General features: G+C 44.6%; 2 protein-coding genes across 2 annotated transcripts in view; one reads left to right on the top strand and one right to left on the bottom strand.

The window, feature by feature from the left end:
* Positions 1–438: 438 nt before the first annotated feature.
* On the bottom strand, positions 439–6,964 carry LOC113995833 (arylacetamide deacetylase-like 4). The gene is made up of 4 exons (XM_027736307.1): positions 6,794–6,964; positions 2,714–2,930; positions 1,927–1,990; positions 439–1,210 (listed from the first exon to the last, which is right to left on the bottom strand). Exons 1-4 carry the CDS (start codon positions 6,962–6,964, stop codon positions 439–441), a joined length of 1,224 nt encoding a protein of 407 aa, XP_027592108.1.
* A 1,994-nt stretch (positions 6,965–8,958) lies between these two features.
* The window catches only part of DHRS3 (dehydrogenase/reductase 3), a 34,484-nt gene continuing 24,759 nt past the window's right edge, over positions 8,959–18,683 (top strand). Inside the window, exons 1-2 of the mRNA XM_039386317.1 lie at positions 8,959–8,978; positions 14,162–14,523. Of these exons, the coding sequence (XP_039242251.1) occupies positions 14,329–14,523 (195 nt within the window). The 5' untranslated portion in view covers positions 8,959–8,978; positions 14,162–14,328. The remainder of the gene's footprint in view (positions 8,979–14,161; positions 14,524–18,683) is intronic.

Raw genomic sequence — 18,683 nt, 5'->3', positions numbered from 1 at the left:
TATTATCTCCCCAAAATCCAGGTAAGCAAGTTGAAGTAGTGAAGGTATTTTCACTCTCCAGAGGTGTTGGGGGGCACTTCCCTGTGCTGCCATGCTGATTTTGGGGGATTTTGCTCTCGGGGGGCATGGGTGTGCACGCTGCTGATTACTCACACACTGCTTGCTTTTGAATGTTTTTTTGATATGGTGAGTTTTTATTCTTTGACACACAGAGAGAACACAAATTCTTACAATGCGAGAAGAGAACAGCAAAGCAAGCTTACAAAATAAAGAATAAAAATAAAAATACATGATGTTGCTAAGTTATAGCAGTAAAAATCAGAACCGAGCAGACCATGCTAACGTCAGAATTTCTTGCCTAGATTCTAATGTACAAATAACTAGTAAATAGTTAATTGAATCGCACTCTCTTTGCACAGCAGTGTGAAAGGAAATATTTTAATAGCCTTTTATAAAGTCTACAGCGTGGTTCACCACTGTACTTGATGATGGAAAAGAGAAAATGCCATATCCAAAAAATGCTACTGTGCAGTGGAAGCCTTTTTCCACGTGGTGCCAGGTGACTCTGACATTGTTGTCCTCCAAGCGTTTCTTGAACAACAGCCCCTCGTCCCTGAGCACATCGTGCTCGAAGGTGACAATACAGGTGTCAGGGAGGTGACAAACAACAGCATCTTCTGCCAGCAGAGGGGAAACTCTGCACGTAAACAGCTCTGGGACTTCCTCGTGGACTCGGGGTAAGAATGAAGCGGGGGGCGGTGCTTTATAGCCCAGTTTAAACTCCTCCGGGATAAGATCGGGGTTTATCCATTTCCTGTATTTCAAATTCATACTCTCAGGAACATGAGAACCTGCCAAAATGGGTTCCTCCAGGGAGCAATCCTTACCCAGGTACCTGAGGAGGTAGCGGACCGTGCGCTCCCGGGACAGGAAGGCAGCGAAAGCGTTTTTGTGGTGAGAGGGCAGATTGAAGTTCAGGGCTTGGAGAAAGGGAGAGATGAGCACCTGGGCACGGATCTTTGGCAGATCTGTCCTGGGCACCAGTTCCTGGCAAACACTGGCAGCGTAGGTGCCCCCTACACTGTCCCCACAAACAATAACCCGAGCGGGATCCACCCCGTAGGCATGTGCAGTCTGCAGGAAGTGCACAGTAACTGCCAGACATTCCAGAGTCTGGGCTGGATACTTGTACTCAGGTGATAAATGATACCTGAGAGGCAGAAAATACAGCTGGTGTTACACATTGTTAAGTCTCATCTTAAATACATCCCATGCAGTTGCAAAAACTCCCCCAAACCAGTATTACTTACCTAGTTTAAAGTTTCACATGCTGAAGCAAAGCAGAACAGCTTCCCCTCCCTTTCCTTCTCAAAACCAATTCCTCCCAACTTAATAAAATCCTTTAGTAATGAATCTTTTCACGGAAGAATTTGTTGGAAACTAAAGTTTCTTTCTACCACCAGCTACTTCCCACAAGCAAAACATCTTTAAAAGGCAGCAGAGGTCCATGCTGGTTTTAAAAGATCTTAGACTCATTAATAATAAGTCTAAGTTTAAAAATCACCCTCAGGTGATTTTAAATATCCCCCTTAAATATTAAAACCCGGCATTGACCTTATAATTCCTTATTATCAAAGAAAGGCGATGATTTTTGTGGTGATAGCAATGCAAAACAAAAAAATCTCTTCGTTCTTCTGAAAAGAGCTGGCAAACAAATTCCTTCTGTAACTCTGCCCCTGGATCAGGTATTTCCCATTGCCATCCCATGGCATGTGCTTGCTCCCACATATCAGCAGTGTGGGGTGGACAACACTTAGTGTCTGTTCTTATATTCAAAGAAATGTAAGTTCAGGGCTGTGTGGGAAGCAGGGGGAAAGCAGCAGAGTTCTCCAGTTCTGGGATTAGCACTGGGAGGAGCTCACTTACCCAACAGACACAACCACTGAATCAGATTTTTTGGCTATGTACCGGCAGACTCTTTCATGGCTTCCTGAAGAAGAGATGTTGATGTAATTAATATCTTAGAAAACTTCAGTCAGCACCATTCCCTATTTTTTTATGACTTATTGCCATGAGGGACTGTGGGCCCCTTGCCTATTTAGGGAGTACCCAAATTTTCGCTAGGATAAAAATAATCCAGACCTTTGGTCATCAGCACATGCTGTGAGGTTCATATATTTAGGGAGAGTGTGGATCTATGAGGAAAATAAGGAGTTATCATTATTACTATTAGAGAATGAGCAATGGTTTTAAACTGAGAGAGGGCAGAAATCAGTTTGGATGTAAGGAAAGACATTTTTTACAATGAAGGTGGGGAGGCCTTGGAACAGGTTGCCCAGAGAAGCTGTGGCTGCTGGAAGTGTCCTGGAAGTGTCCAAGGCCAGGTTGGAGGGGGCTTGGAGCTACCTGGGCTAGTGGAAGGTGTCCCTGTCCATGGCAGGGGGTGGAACAAGATAATTTTTAAGGTACTTTCCAACCCAAAGCATTTTTTGATCCTATGGTTCTATGATAAAGAGTGCTATATCCTATAAAAATCATTTAAATTCTAAGTAAGTGCAGATTAGGGAGTTTAAAAAGGCAGAATAAACATTAAATGCTTTCTATCTCTCACTCTCTCGAATTAAGCTTCGGTCACTTCTTAGGTTCAGGAGAGTTTTTAAAAACATGCAGTTAACAATCCTAAACAACCATATTTTCTCTTTCAGTTCCTTACTGATGCTTCCGAAAATCCCGCATCCTCCATGGAAGAGGATGACCCCTCTCCGTTTGCCTGCAGCTGGTTCTCTTGGGAGGTAAATCCTCACGGGCACCCCATCAAAATGCAGATCTTTGATGCAGAGCTGGGAATCCCCCAACACTGGCAGCCCATCTGTGATCAGCCTGATCAGCGTGTGCTCCTCAACGATACCCAGACGGTTCAAGTTCTTTGCCTAGACAGATAGAGCAGGAAAAGTGAGAAATTAATACAGGGAATACAAGTCTTCCCACTCTAGAAAGGCCACAACTTACCTGTTTCTATCCTATATTTAGGATAATTGTGTTGGTTATTTGCTCCTTTATAGGATTCCCACAAATAACTCAGGTGGCTTTGGGATTTCAGTTAAGGAAATGAAAATACACACCTTCATGGTTTCTGGAAGAATGTTCTCATACTTGTTCCATTAAATGTATTATATAAATACCTTCTAATTCCTGTGATCTGGATTTACCACAAGTAACAACAGGCATTTGCTGAGGTATGGAAGCTGGGAGGCCTGGGGCTCCTTTTCTGAGCAGTGAAGAGAAAGAGGCATTTCTAGAGGACAGTTCCAATTTCAGGTGTCTGTTCATCTCCATGGATTATGAAGGGAGGCTGTGTACTTTGGATAAAGGATTTAAGGTTAGGTGGGGTGAAACCATCCCTCCCATGACGGGATTTAGTATAGTGGGAGGAAAAGGCTCCTGCCAGTCTGTGTGCAAGTTTGGGAAATTACTGGTGTTGGGTTGTCTCAATGGCACGGGGTCAGTGAGAACAAGCTGTAAGAAAATCACTGTGTCTCTAATCATTAGTGAGGGGCTGCTGGACTAAATGAAGAACTGATGAAAATGGTTCTGAATCTTATCTCCTTCCCCATCAGTGAAACCTCTGCCCTTTTCAACATCTCATATGAGATGACTCTGCAGTTAGTTTTTTTAATCTAATCAGGGAAAAATCACATTCTAAAGACAGGAAAACAAACATTTTGAAGACAGGGAAGGTTTGCTAAATGTTCAAAACATTTCCTTATCCAAGGCCAGGATAATTCAGATAGTCTAAAGATCACCCCAGAATCCTCCTTTACTTTGAACATATGTTTTAATGGATGTATTTCCTGCTAGGGACAACATTTCCCTTCCCGTGACGTGGGGACTTACATGCCCTTATGGACTATTGTAATTTATTCTTCTGGAATGGTGACAATCATCACGAGCCATTTGCAAATTGTATTGTTCTCTTCTGAGCCACAGAAATCTCTGTATCAATGCCTCACAAACTACAGGCCAGCTCTGCTTTTGGAAATTGTTCTTTCCAACCTTGTGTATCACAGGTTGTTTCTTCCATAAAAAACTAGACCAGGCTGCAACAAACAAGTTGGGTGAAAGAAAATCAGTGAGAAACAAAGATGGGAACCCAGAGATGATCTGGAGTTCTTTCATAACACTGTGCCACAAATGCCAGCAGTGCTTGGGGTGGTTTAAGCCCCAGTTCCCTGAGACAAATGGGTAACTATAGTTCTTGCCTTACCTTTGAGAAGGCACAGTTTTAGACATCATGGCAAAGGGGAAGATAAGAAGTGTAAGAGCCAAGGCAATTGTGGCAGAAACCACAGAGTGAGTATAACCTTCCCCAAACAGCAATCTTCTGAACTCTCATGACTCAAGTCAGTCCTTCTGTCAGAGTTATGGGTTTGGAATGGTTAGAAGTTGGCAGAATTGCTGTTTAATCCCATCTGCATTTTCTAACACCCCTGAGTTTATCCAGAGCTTTCAGATGACAGTAATGTATGTGATACACTTGGTATCAGAGCATCCAAGCTGAGGATCCTCTTTCCTTGTCTTAGGAGTTCCTGATGTTACAGAGGCAACTCCAAATTCAGGGAAAACACTGTCGTGAAGGAGAACAGGAATTAGGTGTGTACTCTGTTGAAAAACTTCTTGATCAATAATCATGAAATACTTTAGAACCAATAGCAATGCACTGAAAAGCTAAAAGGTTTGACCATTCCCAGACAGATGGGATCAGTGTTACATAAACCAGGTTCTAAAATGTGCATATGTGTATGAAAAAGGGCATGTCAGCACAGCTTTTCTTGTGAAACAGGGTCTTTGAAAAACTATTTACTGGAACACCTAAATTCTGGCACAAGCTGGCTTTTTATGTGGTAGATCATATGGGGACCAGATTTTTACTGTAAAGTAATTATGAAATCACACACCAACAAGCAAAACCCACTCAGTTTGAGCTTCATGGACTTTGGGACTACATGAGACAGTCTTTCTGTCAGCCACTTTGAAGTGTTTGTGCTTTGCCAGCCAAAGTAATTCTCATCCAAGCTTCCTATCACAGTGCAACATGGACAGTTGGTCTGAACACAGGAGTGTAAAACAAAAGCCAGGATGGGAACTAGGAGGCTTCCTCTCCTCTCTTCCATTCGAGATTGTCATTGATTTCTTTATGACAGAGGAGGTGCCCAGATGCAGCAGGAGCATCATCTGTGTGACACCTCTGGTGTCAGAGGTAAATATTTACCTGGTGATGCAGCTTTTCTGAGACATATTGCAAGTAAGGTGGGAGAAAAGAGGAAAAGCCTGTCCTGTATTGTAGAAAAAAGAGGGTTTTACTGCAACATACACACCACTGGCACAGGAGGATGGCACAGGAAGAGCAGCATTCATCAGGATGAGCAGGGGAAGTTACCTGCACAAGGCATTATGCACTTAATAAGAAACCTGTGAAGTCCTCACTGCGAGGGCTGCTCCTGGGAGCATAAACATAGACCAGAAATTCACCCAAAGTACCAGCAGATGCCTAAAGGTTTTCAAAAGAAAATTAGCTATGGAGTGGATTCAACGCAGAGCAAATGGGGAAATGCATCTTGAAAACCATCCAAAAAAGGAAGCAGAAATTTAGGGAAGATATTATCAGTGAAGAGAGGATCTGTACTATTGCATAACAGACACCTGGGAGCTGTAAAAGTGGGTTAAGAGTGTCAACTGAAAGAATATTTTCACCCAACCAAGTATAGAAACTTAGAGAACTTAATAACATATTATTATATGAAGTTCATATATAACCTAACATGAAGAGCAGTGTGAGGTACCCAAGGTCAGCAGCCTCTTCTCTCAGGGTGGACAAAACAGGAAGGTACATGGGGCCTGGACCACTGGAGAACCAGGGACAATCCTGGATTTGGTGGATGCTGCTGTGTAGGTTCAAGCATCCCACTTAAATCTTTAATAGAAGATAATGCCCCAAATCACCCCTCAGGACGTGGGCCCTAGTTATTGTGTTCTTTCTGTATAACTGGGGGATCAGAGAACATTTGCTTGAGAGGAGCTTCATACAAACAGCAATGGAGCCACTCTGGGATTTTCCTGCAGGCTTTCTTTTGCCATGTTACCCGCAGGATGTGACAGGGCTTAGGCTGCTCCTGTGTGCTCCTGTTGCCTTCTTTGAAAGCTTTTTGGGCAGAAGCTGTCTCTGGGATGGCAAAGCCCACAGCACAGTGAGTCTGGCTTACAGGTACTTAAATATAAAGTGATAACAGACATAGCTGAACCAGGAGGTTCCATTAGATCACTTCTGGAGGTGTCTTCCAACCCACCTGATTCTATGGTATCTAACTAAAACTCAGTAATTCAGTCACTGCAGAATGATGGGTAAGAAAATTACTGCAGCTAATTCAAAATTTAGGAAACTGCCTTATATATATATCAGACTGCACTGAGATACAGAAACTTTGATTACTATTATTCATGTAAATTATATCCACAGCCCTCCTGTCACCCACAGGACCAATCATTTCATTATAGAAGGCAATCGAATAACAATTGTGACATAAGAATGGATATCTCAGTATTTAAAAGAACTCACCTCATACCGGCTGCTTTTACATCAGTAATAGAACATCAAGTCAACCTTTGGCCTTTGTCTTTAAACCTGTGTTACTGTGTGGCTCCCATTACAGGTAGTTGCAATATTTACATGCACATCTTCATTCTCCAGCTTTTCCTTTCCTGAAAATCCCAGTATCACAGAGCATGGTCAACTCACCAGAACTTCCACCAGAGCGTACATACAGTGATAAAAACGGAGCTTTGACGGCTGGTCAACATCAGGAGGCATCTCTGCCTTGAAGGAATTATAATCTGTTACAATTAAAACCAGTAACACAAAAACAACCAGAATTCCTGCTATTAAAACCAGAGTACAATAGGATTCCATTGTTCTTTGGTGAGAATAATTTGTTAGGCACTGATCTGACCCTGTCTGTATTTATATCCTCCAGACTGATTCCACAGAGAAGTAATTTGCATTCCAGGTTCCCTCCACCCTCCTCCTCCAGACAAGGCTCCAGGTGCTCACAAACATCCGGCCATGACAAGTGCACTTGGCATGGTCACAGTTCACGTGGAGCAGAATCACTGCCAGGAAGTGCCACCACTTTGTAGATTCCGAAATTGCAAATGGACTTTATTTTTTTATCCGGTCTAATTGCATTCTGCTTTATGAATAGCTCCCTGTGATTTTTTGCAAATGAGTGTAATGATAACACCCCTACTCCAGAGCCCAGGGAAGGGTGGCTGAGCTGGACTCCAGTCTCCAAGCTCAGGAGTGGTAGTGGTTCTGCTCTTGGAATAGGTCTGAAGGATGGTTTGAAGGCTTTTTGCTTAGTGCTGATCTCTCTCCCCTGCCCTCCTGCTGAGGCAGACAGCTGGCCACAAGAGTTAGAACAGACATTCTGAAGGCCATCTAGGACTCAGCCACTTAGAAGCTGTAAAAGTCCAAGGAATTTTGCTTTTGGAGATCCATCCAGAGCTGTCAGTTAGTTGGCAGCTCCCTCCCTCAGGGTGCAGGAAGGGTCTTTGGGCTCACCAATGGTCCAGTGACAGCAGAGGGAAACTTCCCCTTGGCTTGGAGAACTTTGGCCCTGACCCTGTGTGCTGATTCTGTCTGCAGACAGGATTTTGATGGCTTAACAACTCCATATTTTGGTATTTTTTTCTACGTTGCCCATTGTTGTCATTCAGGGGTGATTAGACCACACTGTACCCGAATGCTTGGACCAAAGGAGGTGATGACAGTGAAGGAATGAGTGACCAGGTGCAACTCCACGTACTTCTGTCCACCATGTGACTGCACCAGACTTGTTTGGGTAACATTAAAAAGCTAACAAGAATCAGCTCAGCTTGACCTAAGCAATACAATCTACACTTATCCCCTGAACACTCTGAAATATTCCTTTATCCCCACTAATCTCCCAGACACCGCATTTTAAAACCCTTATAAAAGCTTGCAATCGTGGCCATAGAAGAGAAATACTCCACTTTATTCTTCATTTGGCTAACCAGGGATCTTGACTCAAAAAAGGTGAGTCCTTTCTAGCTTTTCTTATACACTTTAAAAGAGCAGAAAAAATATATCTGCTTAGAAAAATCCCATTTATGCAAAACATGCATTACAGGAAAGAGCAAGAAACTTCAAGGCGAACTAGTCAGTGGGGTAAAATAACATTTAGCTGTGTGGAATGAGTAAACAAGATGAGTCATAAGACATAAAGTACCAGATTATAAGAGTGACAAGACTGGATTCTTAAGAGAAGAGGTGTGATCCTCAACTTCAGTGGAGGTCAGCAACTACAGCTGATGGAATTATGGGGCTTAAAATTAAAAGAGACAGAGAGGGAGAAGCTGTTAAGGCAGGAAGACCAAGAAATCCATGTAAGTTATAACATGGAACTCTCAGCTTAACTCAGCAGGCCTGGACCTTGTAATCACAATAGTCATCTTTGAAATACTGACTCAAATCATTCGACCAAGCTGGGGAACAACTGATCTCTTCCATCACTGTGAGGTGCAGGACACTTCACTGAGCCCCTCCCAACTTCCTATTCCATCCCAGCCTTTGAGAGTACATCAACTGGAATGATTTTAAAAAACTCCAAACCAAAACAAACCAAACCAAAACAAAAAAAACCCAACATAAATTAAAGCAAAATTTAAGGCTACTTATATATTCTGAGAAGGCATATCTAGGTTGGGGTTTATTGAATTTAATGCAATCTTATTTTTCCACATCAATTCATACACCTGATCCATCCCAGCCTCCCAGCCAAAAATGTTTGCCTTTGACAGCAGCATTCTCTTCCTAACATTGCTCCTCTTTTTGGCTTCCTTTGTAGAACTGTCAAGTTTGAAGAGCCTTAGGACAGCCAGAGGCCCTGAATTATTTCACCTCGGTACGTACCAGTGAGCCACTGGCTCTGAAAAGAAATTATAGCTGCATGTAAGGAATTGTTTTAAAAAGACATTGTTAGAAAGAATTCAGGGAACATTTCATCCTGAGAGTTCTTTCCTAAGCTCATTTAAAAGTTTCCAGTGCAAACCTGTTACAGGCATTAGCCTGCTGTTCAGTTTTTGTCAAAATCCATGTCACATTGGTTTAGGAGGATTTCAGGATTTTTCTCTAATTTTGAGGGCCTTATGGACATAATTCTTGTGCCTCCCCAGTTCCTTGTGTGTCTTAGAAGTTTTGCCAGGACTGAGGAATTAGTCAGAGGGGATGGGTAAATATTGACTGGTATAAAAGTGAGGTAAATGCACTGAAGAGAAGGTGAGTCCATCAGTTTAACAAATGCAGTCACTCCATTCCTGCTCACATGTGGTATTTGTTCTCTCTTCCAATACAAAGAAGCAGCCTAACAGATTGAGACAGATTTGGCTTCTAATTAGAGATAGGTGAAGAAAAGGAAGGGCACTTAGTACAAATGACAAACTAATGTACTAAAGCAACCAGCAAGTGAAACAAGTACCAGATCCGTGATGCTGCATCCCTTTGAATTCCAGACAGCACCTACGTGCACTCTGAACACTTCTGCTTATAGAGACAATTATATTTACACATCCTGAATCTAAAAAAAGGATGTCATCCAGAATTTAGAATTACTCAGTCATCTTTGTTCATGACACTGCTCGGTGTGAGACTCTGGGAAAGCAGCAAAACATCCAAATGCAGCTTTTCACACAGGACTGAACGCAGAGGCTTTGCTGTCAGGGCTGGAAGTTAACCAGAAACCTGGGGCCTTTCAGCTTAGTCTGTGGCAAAACTCCACTTACAAGGCAACAGTATCAGACTCTTAATATTTAAGAGCATAGAGAAGGACAGTGTGAAATCACAGAACCAACTGGGACACGTTTCAAATGGAAAATGTGAACTCAAGGGAGGAATGAAATCAAGAAGCACAAAAATTTAGCTCTTGATTTATCCAAATCTGACAGCAGGACTTCATCTAACACAAAACAGATCAGCTTGGCAAAAGGTTTTCCTTTTTAAAAGGGGGTTTAGGTTTATTCTGTGATCATGATAGATTGTCCACGATCAAGAACCTTGCATTGATGTAAAAAACTGGTATTACTTGACACCACAGTCACACAGACTTTCCATTGTGTAACTGCTCCTCTGTGCTCCCAGGTTTTCACATTCTTCACCAATGTACTGTATATATTTGGGTGGGTTTTTTTTAAGTTGAAAACACAGAACTGTTAGCCCAAATGGCTTTCAGACATGCCTTGAGCATGGTTTTAATTTCCAGCTCTTTTTCCTTTCAAAAGTTCTCGCAGTTTAGCGACTTCATTTGCACGAACAGCCTTCCAAGGCTGGCAGGAACTTGGCTGCAAAGGCTCTGTGAACAGTCAGAGCTCTGCCAATAAATAGAGGTGCAACATGAAGGTGTGTAGAGAGAGTGTATCAACTTGTTTTGGAGGTAAATGTTGCTTTTTCATTGCTGTTTTTTCCTTCAAGACAGGGCAAGTCAGAAAAAGTCAGATTCTGTGACTCTCACTGAGAGTATGAGTAAATCTACACTAACTACAGTCCAAAAGCTGTACGAGTACAAACCCAGAAATTTAAACAGACAAGTATCTTTTTACTCCCACTCCAAATTTGGTAGCAACTTTGTACATGGGTCAAAGTCATAATGAATAATAAAAAAACCACTTCCAACACATATTTAGATTATTATTATTCAAGCTGGAAACAGATACATTAAATCAATATTCACAAGATTATTCCCCTCCCACTGGCTTCAAAGGAACTGCAAATGTTTTACATTAATAATGAATTTTCTTTTAAATCCAAACAGGTTAACTGTGTAATATTGCTGAGTTTTCCACTTTAAATGTGTCTGTGGTCTCTTTATGCATAAAGAGACTGAACTCAGGAATCAAAAAAAATCAAATGTACTTTGATGGAGTTCATATCCTTTCATTTTCAACACTGCTCCTTATTTCCGCACCAGAAAGTTGTTATATTTGTTCCCAGTCCAGACACTGAGTCATTCCTGTTTAAACCAGACACTGGGCTCTCTGGGTAATTTCTCTCTCCCCTTCAGAGTTTTTGGACTGAGGGGAAAGTTGTAATGCCAGGTGCCTCCCTAAGCTCCATTTCTAAAGGTATTACTGTAAAAACGCACCGAGGTGCTAAATGCTGCCAAGGGCCATGGAAATCCTCTGAGCTCTGCTTAGTTCAGAGGCAGCTCAGTTAGGGAATACTCACTGACTCTGACAGTATGCACAGACTTGAAGTTTCCAGTTAGAAGGCTTCATCTTCTTTCTCCAAAAGCCCCTCTCCTGACACTTTGTCGTGATGCAGTGACAGTCAGATGGCTCATTTCACATGAGGTAACCTGGCAGTTAAAGGTAAGAACTCTGCAAGTCTCTCTCTCAATTTTATTTCCTTTTTTTTTTTTCCCTTAAAATGTTTGTGTAACTTAACAGAGCTGCAATTCAAGGATTTAGACATTATTCATATTTTGTGTTAAAAAACCTTTGTGTGATAAAGCTGTTGGACATGGGGGGGGGGTACCAGAAACTCGGGCTGCTCTTCTTTCTGCAAACAACCAACCCCTGAACACTTTGTTCCCACTCAGCCACTTTGAACAATGCCTGTTCCCAAAAATACCTGTTTGATTCCAAAGCATAAAATTGAGTTTATTTTCAAAGGGATTCAGCTTCCAAACTCACCTCTATTGGTTGTGTAATATAACTTGTATAAATGCTTAGGCTCACACTCCCATTGAGGTAGTTTTTTAGAACTACAGACATAAAGGTTGGAGAAAGTCTTTACATTCGTCATTTTTTTTCTCAGTTCCGATGTGTACCACTAGATGGCTTCCCAGGATAGTGCATCTGGATCCAGACCTGAGTGAACGTGTGGGACTGGATTCATTTTGGCACATTCCTAATGATATATGCAGATATAAACACAAAGTTCCTTCCAGCTCAGCTCTGAAAAAAATACTGTGAGGTCTGACATCCTTGAGAACTTTTGACATCCCCAAAAGCTTTGCATTTTAGGTGATTTTATTTCTGATTGCTGCCACGGCTCCTGACTGGGCATGAGCAGCTCTCAGGTCCAATGTGCAGTTGGAGCCCTCTCAGAAAAGCTTAATCTGTACAGCTGAAAACTTAACTTACCTGCCTAATGCTTGACAGTGCAAACAGCCAGGCTGGGGGGCCCAGCTGCAACACACTTTGCCCTTTCTCCTGTTATAGTTTAAAGTGCTATGGAGACCTTCTGGTGTTGCAACTGTGCCCTCATCACTGGACAAAAAAAAGTCTTGGAAAGGGAGAAAGAAGAAACCACCCTGTATTGTGAGAAGTGAGTCTCCCTCTGTCATTTGGAGCCTGCCTTTTTCACTGCCCACTACGAAATCAGCAGCTTTCAGCAATGCAAACATCTTCCAGCACGGAAAATCCATGAGCTGTCACATTGGCCATAAAAACACTGGTCCAGGGGTACTTAGATGGTGACTATCAGCCTAGGCTGGGTTCAGGCTGCCAATCTAGGGCTGAAAGTAGCCTTTTCCTCCATGCCAGCTTATCTTAGGCAAGTAGCTCCCTGCCAGAGCTCCATGGTGCAGAGATGGTTCCTGTGAACTCAGCCTTAACCCTGACTGTTCCGACTGTTCCTGGACCTGCTTTTCCCTTGTCAGACCACAGCACCTTCTTTCTGGGTGAGGGAGGAGGCAGGGGCTGCCCAGCTTGGTGACAGAGCACTTTGGTTCCAATGTGGCACGAGCCCAGAGCGGCACAGAGAGAGCCCAGGGCAGCATGGAGGGAGCCCAACAGGGCACACAGGGAGCCCAGCATGGCATGAGCCCAGCATGGCATGAGCCCAGCATGGCATGAGCCCAGCATGGCATGAGCCCAGCATGGCACGGAGCAAGCCCAGCATGGTGTGCAGGGAGCCCAACAGGACATGCCGCCAGCCCAGCATGGCATGAGCCCTGTGGTATGTAGCAAGGCCAGTGTGCTTTGATCCCAGTGCAGCAGGTAACAAGCCCAACGTGGCACGTAGCAAGCCCAGCGCGCCACAAGCCCAGCACGGCACGCAGCGAGCCCAACGTGACACAAGCCCGGTGTGCCCTGCAGATGGCCCAGCGTGGCATAAGCGCAGCGTGGCACGAGCCCAGCTGGCCCAGCGAGTCCGCAGCTCGCCCAGCGCGGCCGGCAGCTGGCCCAGCGCGGCATTCAACAAGCCCAGCATGGCATGAGCCCAGCGTGCCCCCAGCTGGCCCAGCGTGGCCCGAGCCCCCCGTGCCCGCAGCTCGCCCCCCGTGCCCGCAGCTCGCCCCCCGTGCCCGCAGCCGGTCCGGCCCCGGGCGAGCCCCGCTCGCCGCCGCGTTGGGCGCAGCCGGCGCGGGGGAGGGCAGAGCAGCGGCCACTCCCAGGAACAGTAGTGAAATCTCCCCGACACTTTAACTGTCAATCAGGCTTAATGGGGTATAAAACCTCCCCAGCGCCGCGGCCGTGATCGGCAGAGAGAGCAATAGGGAGCAATGAGTAAGAGCCAGAGCTGAACTAGTGCACGGCGTAATTCCTGCTCTGTGATCAGACACTCCAAGTGAAAAAACCGGGAGAGGGGGCAGAGAGAGGCGGAGACCAGCTCAACCTTTGCGACCGGCTCAGGACAGAACGTCTATAGATATTTATAGATATAAAAACAAAAACAACAACCTCACCCTGAATAGAGCCTTTCTTAAAAAGAAGGTCCTGGCAATTCTGTCTTATTTAAGCAATTTCCTGAGTCTAAGAATAGAAATGAGCTGCCTGGAAGGCACTGCAGGCTGAAATTTGGAGACATAGGCTGCTTTATTTTATTTTTCCAAATATAAAAACCTTCCATTTGGATACTGGATTTTTATGTGGCTCTTTGCAGCGGAGGGATGTGTGGTTACTTTTAATTTTACCTTTTTTTTTTCTCTTTTAATTAAAAAAAAAAGCTTTCCAGTTAAAAGGCAAGGAAACCGTTTTACCTGCATGTGACAATCCCAGAGGACACCGACCAAGAAACAGGGGAGTGACTTGGTCTTCTGCACTACTTTACTCCTACCCCCCTTTTTTTTTTTTTTTTTTTTTTTAGGGGAAGAGAAGGATTTTTGCAGCCCAAGAACCTCTTGCCCCCAAGTTTTGGAAGGGGGGGTTGAAGACTTGTCACCCATCTGGGGGTGCACGAAGGGTACTGCTTTTCTTTCTGTGTCAACTTGGTTTTGTGGAGGTTTGGAAGAGAATTTTGCCTGGGAGAAGAGGATGATGTGGAAGTGGCTGGGCGCCCTGCTGCTCTTCCCGGTGCAGATGGTGTACCTGGTGGTGAAAGCTGCCGTGTGCCTGGTGCTGCCGCCCAAGCTCCGGGACCTGTCCCAGGAGAACGTGCTGGTCACCGGCGGGGGCCGCGGCATCGGTCGCCACCTGGCCCGGGAGTTCGCCAGGAGAGGAGCCAGGAAGGTGAGAGCATCGCCATGGAGGGGAGGGGGGAGCGCCCACCTGCTGCTCTGCCGGGGAGTCCCCCCCCTTTCCCTCCCCTCCAGGTGGGATTGATGGGATCGCCTGGAAAAGCTGCTGGAGAAGGGGCTCTCGTTCTGCAGAACCCCGGCGTGCTGAGCCATTGCACTGGGTACATTTGAGAAGTTGCCCGCTCCTCCTTCCCTGCATCCTGCCTTTCCCCGTCTCATCCAAGAAAACGTGACGGTGAGAAAGGGCCCCCTCGTGAATTCCCCTCTGCTGACAAAGGTTTTTGCCCCAGCCCAGGTTTCCCGTGGCAGGGAGAGGAGAGCCCGGTGACTCCCGTGCGTGGAGCCGGTGCTGGTTTCCTGGCAGTGCTGGGATCACGGACAGAGAGGCTGAGCCCACCCTGAGCCCTCCCGAGGCACAGCCACTGCCACTCCCACGCGTGTCACCCCAGAGGGAGGGGGCAGATGGCTCTGGGAGAGTGGGGACAGCAGTTCCCTTTCACCCCGATGGGTATCCATGCACGAAATTAATTTCTTGTGCTTCCTGAAGCCCCCTTGTATTTTGGTTTTGGGCAGCCCAGAGCTGCCCAAGGGGAAGATGAATGAGAACCCAGCAAGGAAGGAAAGCACAGCTCGAGTGGGAGCTGTGAGGTTGTTTGCACGTTTCCTTTAGGAGAGAGGGAGAGAGGCTGATACCGGTGTGTCTGCACAGCAGCCCAGCAGAGCCAGTGTAGCTGCTGTGTCCATTCTCTAGCTCAGGAACTGGTGGTTTACCTTGAAATGTGGTGTTTTCCCAAGTACAGGTATGTCCGTGTGTGTGACTCAGTCAGGGATACAGAAACACACATCCCTGAAATGAGGCTTGGGATGGAAAGTTTCATCTCCCCCTTGATGGGTAATAAAGGGGAGGAATGGTGAAATTAGACAGCTGCACAAATACTTCTCTGTGTGAGAGGATGAATGAGAGTAAATAGAGGAGAGAGAAGAGGAAAAATACAGAATGAGAGGATATTTAAAGAAAAAAATTTGCATTTAGTTTGGGATAATGTTTTGTCACTTCCTTACACATGCATTACAGTTTTCCCTGTGTGGTACAGAGCTATTCTGGCATTCAACTCCGAGGTGTAAAATATGTCAGCATTGAACTTTGATGTTTGTCTATGTTTGTGTTTAAACATCATGTTGAGATTTACACATTCTGGGAGTCAGAGCAAACAAGTTGACTGACCTTTGGACCCAAGCAATTTGCTGAAAGTGTATTTATATTATCTGTTGGAATACCACGCTTCATTATTTATTTATTTAGGGCGGCTGGTTGCTATGCTGAGCTCTGGCATTAAAGTGCCACCATTTCTACAGCTCTTTCAAGAGCTGCTTTGCTGCAGTCGAGCTGGGAGCTGAACAATGGCTGTTGGCCCCGAGGAACCAGGGGACAGGGGCCAAGAAGAGATGGGGCTGTTTGAGAGAGAGAGCTGGGATGAAATCACTGTAAACAGGCACAGACTATAGTTCATCTTATGTCTTATCTATAAAATCTCTACACATCTTAGAAGGAAAATAAATGAGAGCAATGGTTGGGAACCTTTGTACTTGTCTCACATAATGTTGTGAAATGCTCTGTTTGCTGGTTAGAACTTTGGGGGGTTTTGCCTTTTGAGATATTTTCATGTCTGTCATCGGGGTGTTTTAAGTTTTTGTATTGACTCAATTTGAATTAGATTCTCCTTTCAGTTACATCAGTGCCATGCAGTGAGCCAAGTATGGCACTCAGCAAGTTCTGATCCCCCCGGCAGTGGCACTGCCTGTCAGCCTTTGGTAGAAACACCAAACTCAACTTATTCTCCTTAATACTTTTAATGGCAATTTTACCTACATGTGGTAGTTTCCACTCCCATTGCTCTGAGATTTCATTTCTTTCCCGCCTTCTGTGCCCAACCCTGACTTTGTGGGTTTGATGCAGCCTCCATGGACTGAGCAAAACCTCTGCTTAGCACCACTCTTCGACTTTACACTTTGCCTCAGACAATCAAAAGGCATGAAAAAGACTTGAAGTGGCTACCAAGTCATTTTTTTGCTAAGGCTTGTGAAAATTGACTATTTTGTTTTTCTCTTGTCTTATTACCCCTTTAACTGTTTAACAATGATATGTAAAGCTTGAATTATTGATCGCAATGAACAATTTATAACAGACTCCGATTACCGGACGGCGTAGCTACAATACTCCGAGTTCAGAAAAAGACATCCACCAAAGGCATGAAATCCCAGGGCCTGGCCCAGTGTCTCAAGGAGGTGGATGGCAGCAGGAACAGGCAGGTTCAGGTCCCAGCAGTGGGTGTGCAGCGTGTCCTGAGCGGGTCCCCCCGGCGCCTGCGCACACAGACATAGTGGCGGGGTTTTGGAGGTAGGCGGCGATATATAACCATATTTTTGAGATTAGAATCTCCACAAAGATAGGTTAGTTGGGACTGTGAGCATATGAAACTTCCTCTGGCAACTAGACTGGGTGGGATTTCATCTGACACTGTTGCAGAGGCTGGTTTTGTTACTCACAAGTGCGATGTGTCTGAGCTGTTTTCGTGTGAGGTGACAAATGTCGCCTCTCACCAAGGTTACGAATGGTCACATCTGCAACTCTGTTACTGTAAAATTTGATCTTGCATTTAGAGCTATGAAGATGGCAAGAAATAAATCCCAGAAGGGTTTATGCAAATGGAAATACAGTGGCTTCTGCTTGACCCACGAGCACGGAGACTGAAATTCTCAGTTAAGAGAATGGAATTCTCTTGGGCATGATCATTTAAATCCATCCAGATTCCCATTCTCTACTCCCATTTTTTTATGTCCACTGCTCTGCCATTGTACCTCAGATGTGACTTGGACAGATAAATGTCTAGGAGACATTTCCTTCTCAGGTGATGTTTCCTTTCCAGTGGTTGTTCCTTGTTCCTCTCTGATGAAATGGCCAAGAAGTGCACAAAGCTGTGCCAGCTCTATTTGCAATTTCAGAATTTTCTGCTTTTTTCAATTGGTGACTTTGAGGCAATGAGAGACTTTAATTCTTAGATCATCCCTGCTCAGGTGTACCCTGAGAGGTCAGAGGATCTATACTCTATTTGTAATTTCAAGTAGCTGTCAAGGACTACTTGGTCATGGGAGGCCTTGTGTATCGAAATGCTTCCTGGAGCACTTCTGGAAAAAGCCAAGAGCGTGTAAATGAGCTACATGCAGAGCTGGAGTGGTTACAGATGATGCAGGACATGTTAGTGTTATTATGAGGGATGAACAGCCCTGTCTTTTCTCCGGAAATGCTCAAGTGTTGTAATTCAACTTCCCAGAGATGTGTCCAGATTCGTAAGTGCCGGCTGAGGAGCTACTTTGCTGTGGCTGAATTGCTGGAGAAATGAACTTTTTTGGCTTTCAGTTCCTTCTTGGTTGCTTGCAAAATTCATAATCCTCACTGTTGTTGGCTTTAACTCTTGAGAATTTTGACTGTACCTTAAAAGTCTTTGGGAGCAGAGCATCACCTCTGCCTCAGTCTCACACACTGGTAGCTCTGTCGAGGCTCGGAGCTGTCGATACTCTGTGAGCCAAAATGGGCAGAGAATGTCTGTTAATGAAACAGGAGAAGGAGAGATTTTTATGAGTTTATGATTTAATGCCTATGAAATAAAAATCCACTTCCAAAGCCTAATGGTGTTTTGCAAAGACTGTACTGTATAATCCAGTTAATTTTGGGAAGACTGGCCCCTTTGAACAGTATTTCTTGTGTTGGAGAGCAGCCCTCTGCAGATGTGAGCAGTCAGGGGGTGTGGGGGCTGAATGGGTTCATTCACTGGTGGGTACAGTGGGAAACTGCTCCTGGTTTCCTCACAGCCATTTGCTTTTCATACAGCATTTTCATTATAGTGCCTTTGCCAGGGAGTTGTCAGCCCTGGTTTTGATGGTCTCCAGTGCTGAAGTTTTGATTGATGTGTTTTTTGTATGTCATTTGTACGCCTTGCTCTTTTGTTAGGCACTACTTGAAAGCTTCTGCTTTGAAAACTGATCAGAGATTGTTGTTGTTGTCTTGGTTTTATTTTCCTTATATTCCTCCCGAATTTGTTTAGGCTACAAAAATAACCAACAACCCTGAAATCTCAACTGTTCTTTCCGTCG

Source organism: Pipra filicauda, unplaced genomic scaffold, assembly GCF_003945595.2.
Source record: "Pipra filicauda isolate LSUMZ 115617 unplaced genomic scaffold, ASM394559v2 scaffold47_size6085603_pilon, whole genome shotgun sequence".
NCBI lineage: Eukaryota > Metazoa > Chordata > Aves > Passeriformes > Pipridae > Pipra > Pipra filicauda.
This window is presented reverse-complemented; position numbering and strand designations above follow the sequence as displayed.

Excerpts from the sequence above, each read along its gene's own strand:
- LOC113995833 (XM_027736307.1), bottom strand. The coding sequence starts at position 6,964 with ATGGAATCCTATTGTACTCTGGTTTTAATAGCAGGAATTCTGGTTGTT. Across the intron at positions 2,931-6,793 it reads ACGCTCTGGTGGAAGTTCTG|GCAAAGAACTTGAACCGTCT; the intron begins GTGAGTTGACCA and ends CTATCTGTCTAG. Across the intron at positions 1,991-2,713 it reads CGGGATTTTCGGAAGCATCA|GAAGCCATGAAAGAGTCTGC; the intron begins GTAAGGAACTGA and ends TCTCTTCTTCAG.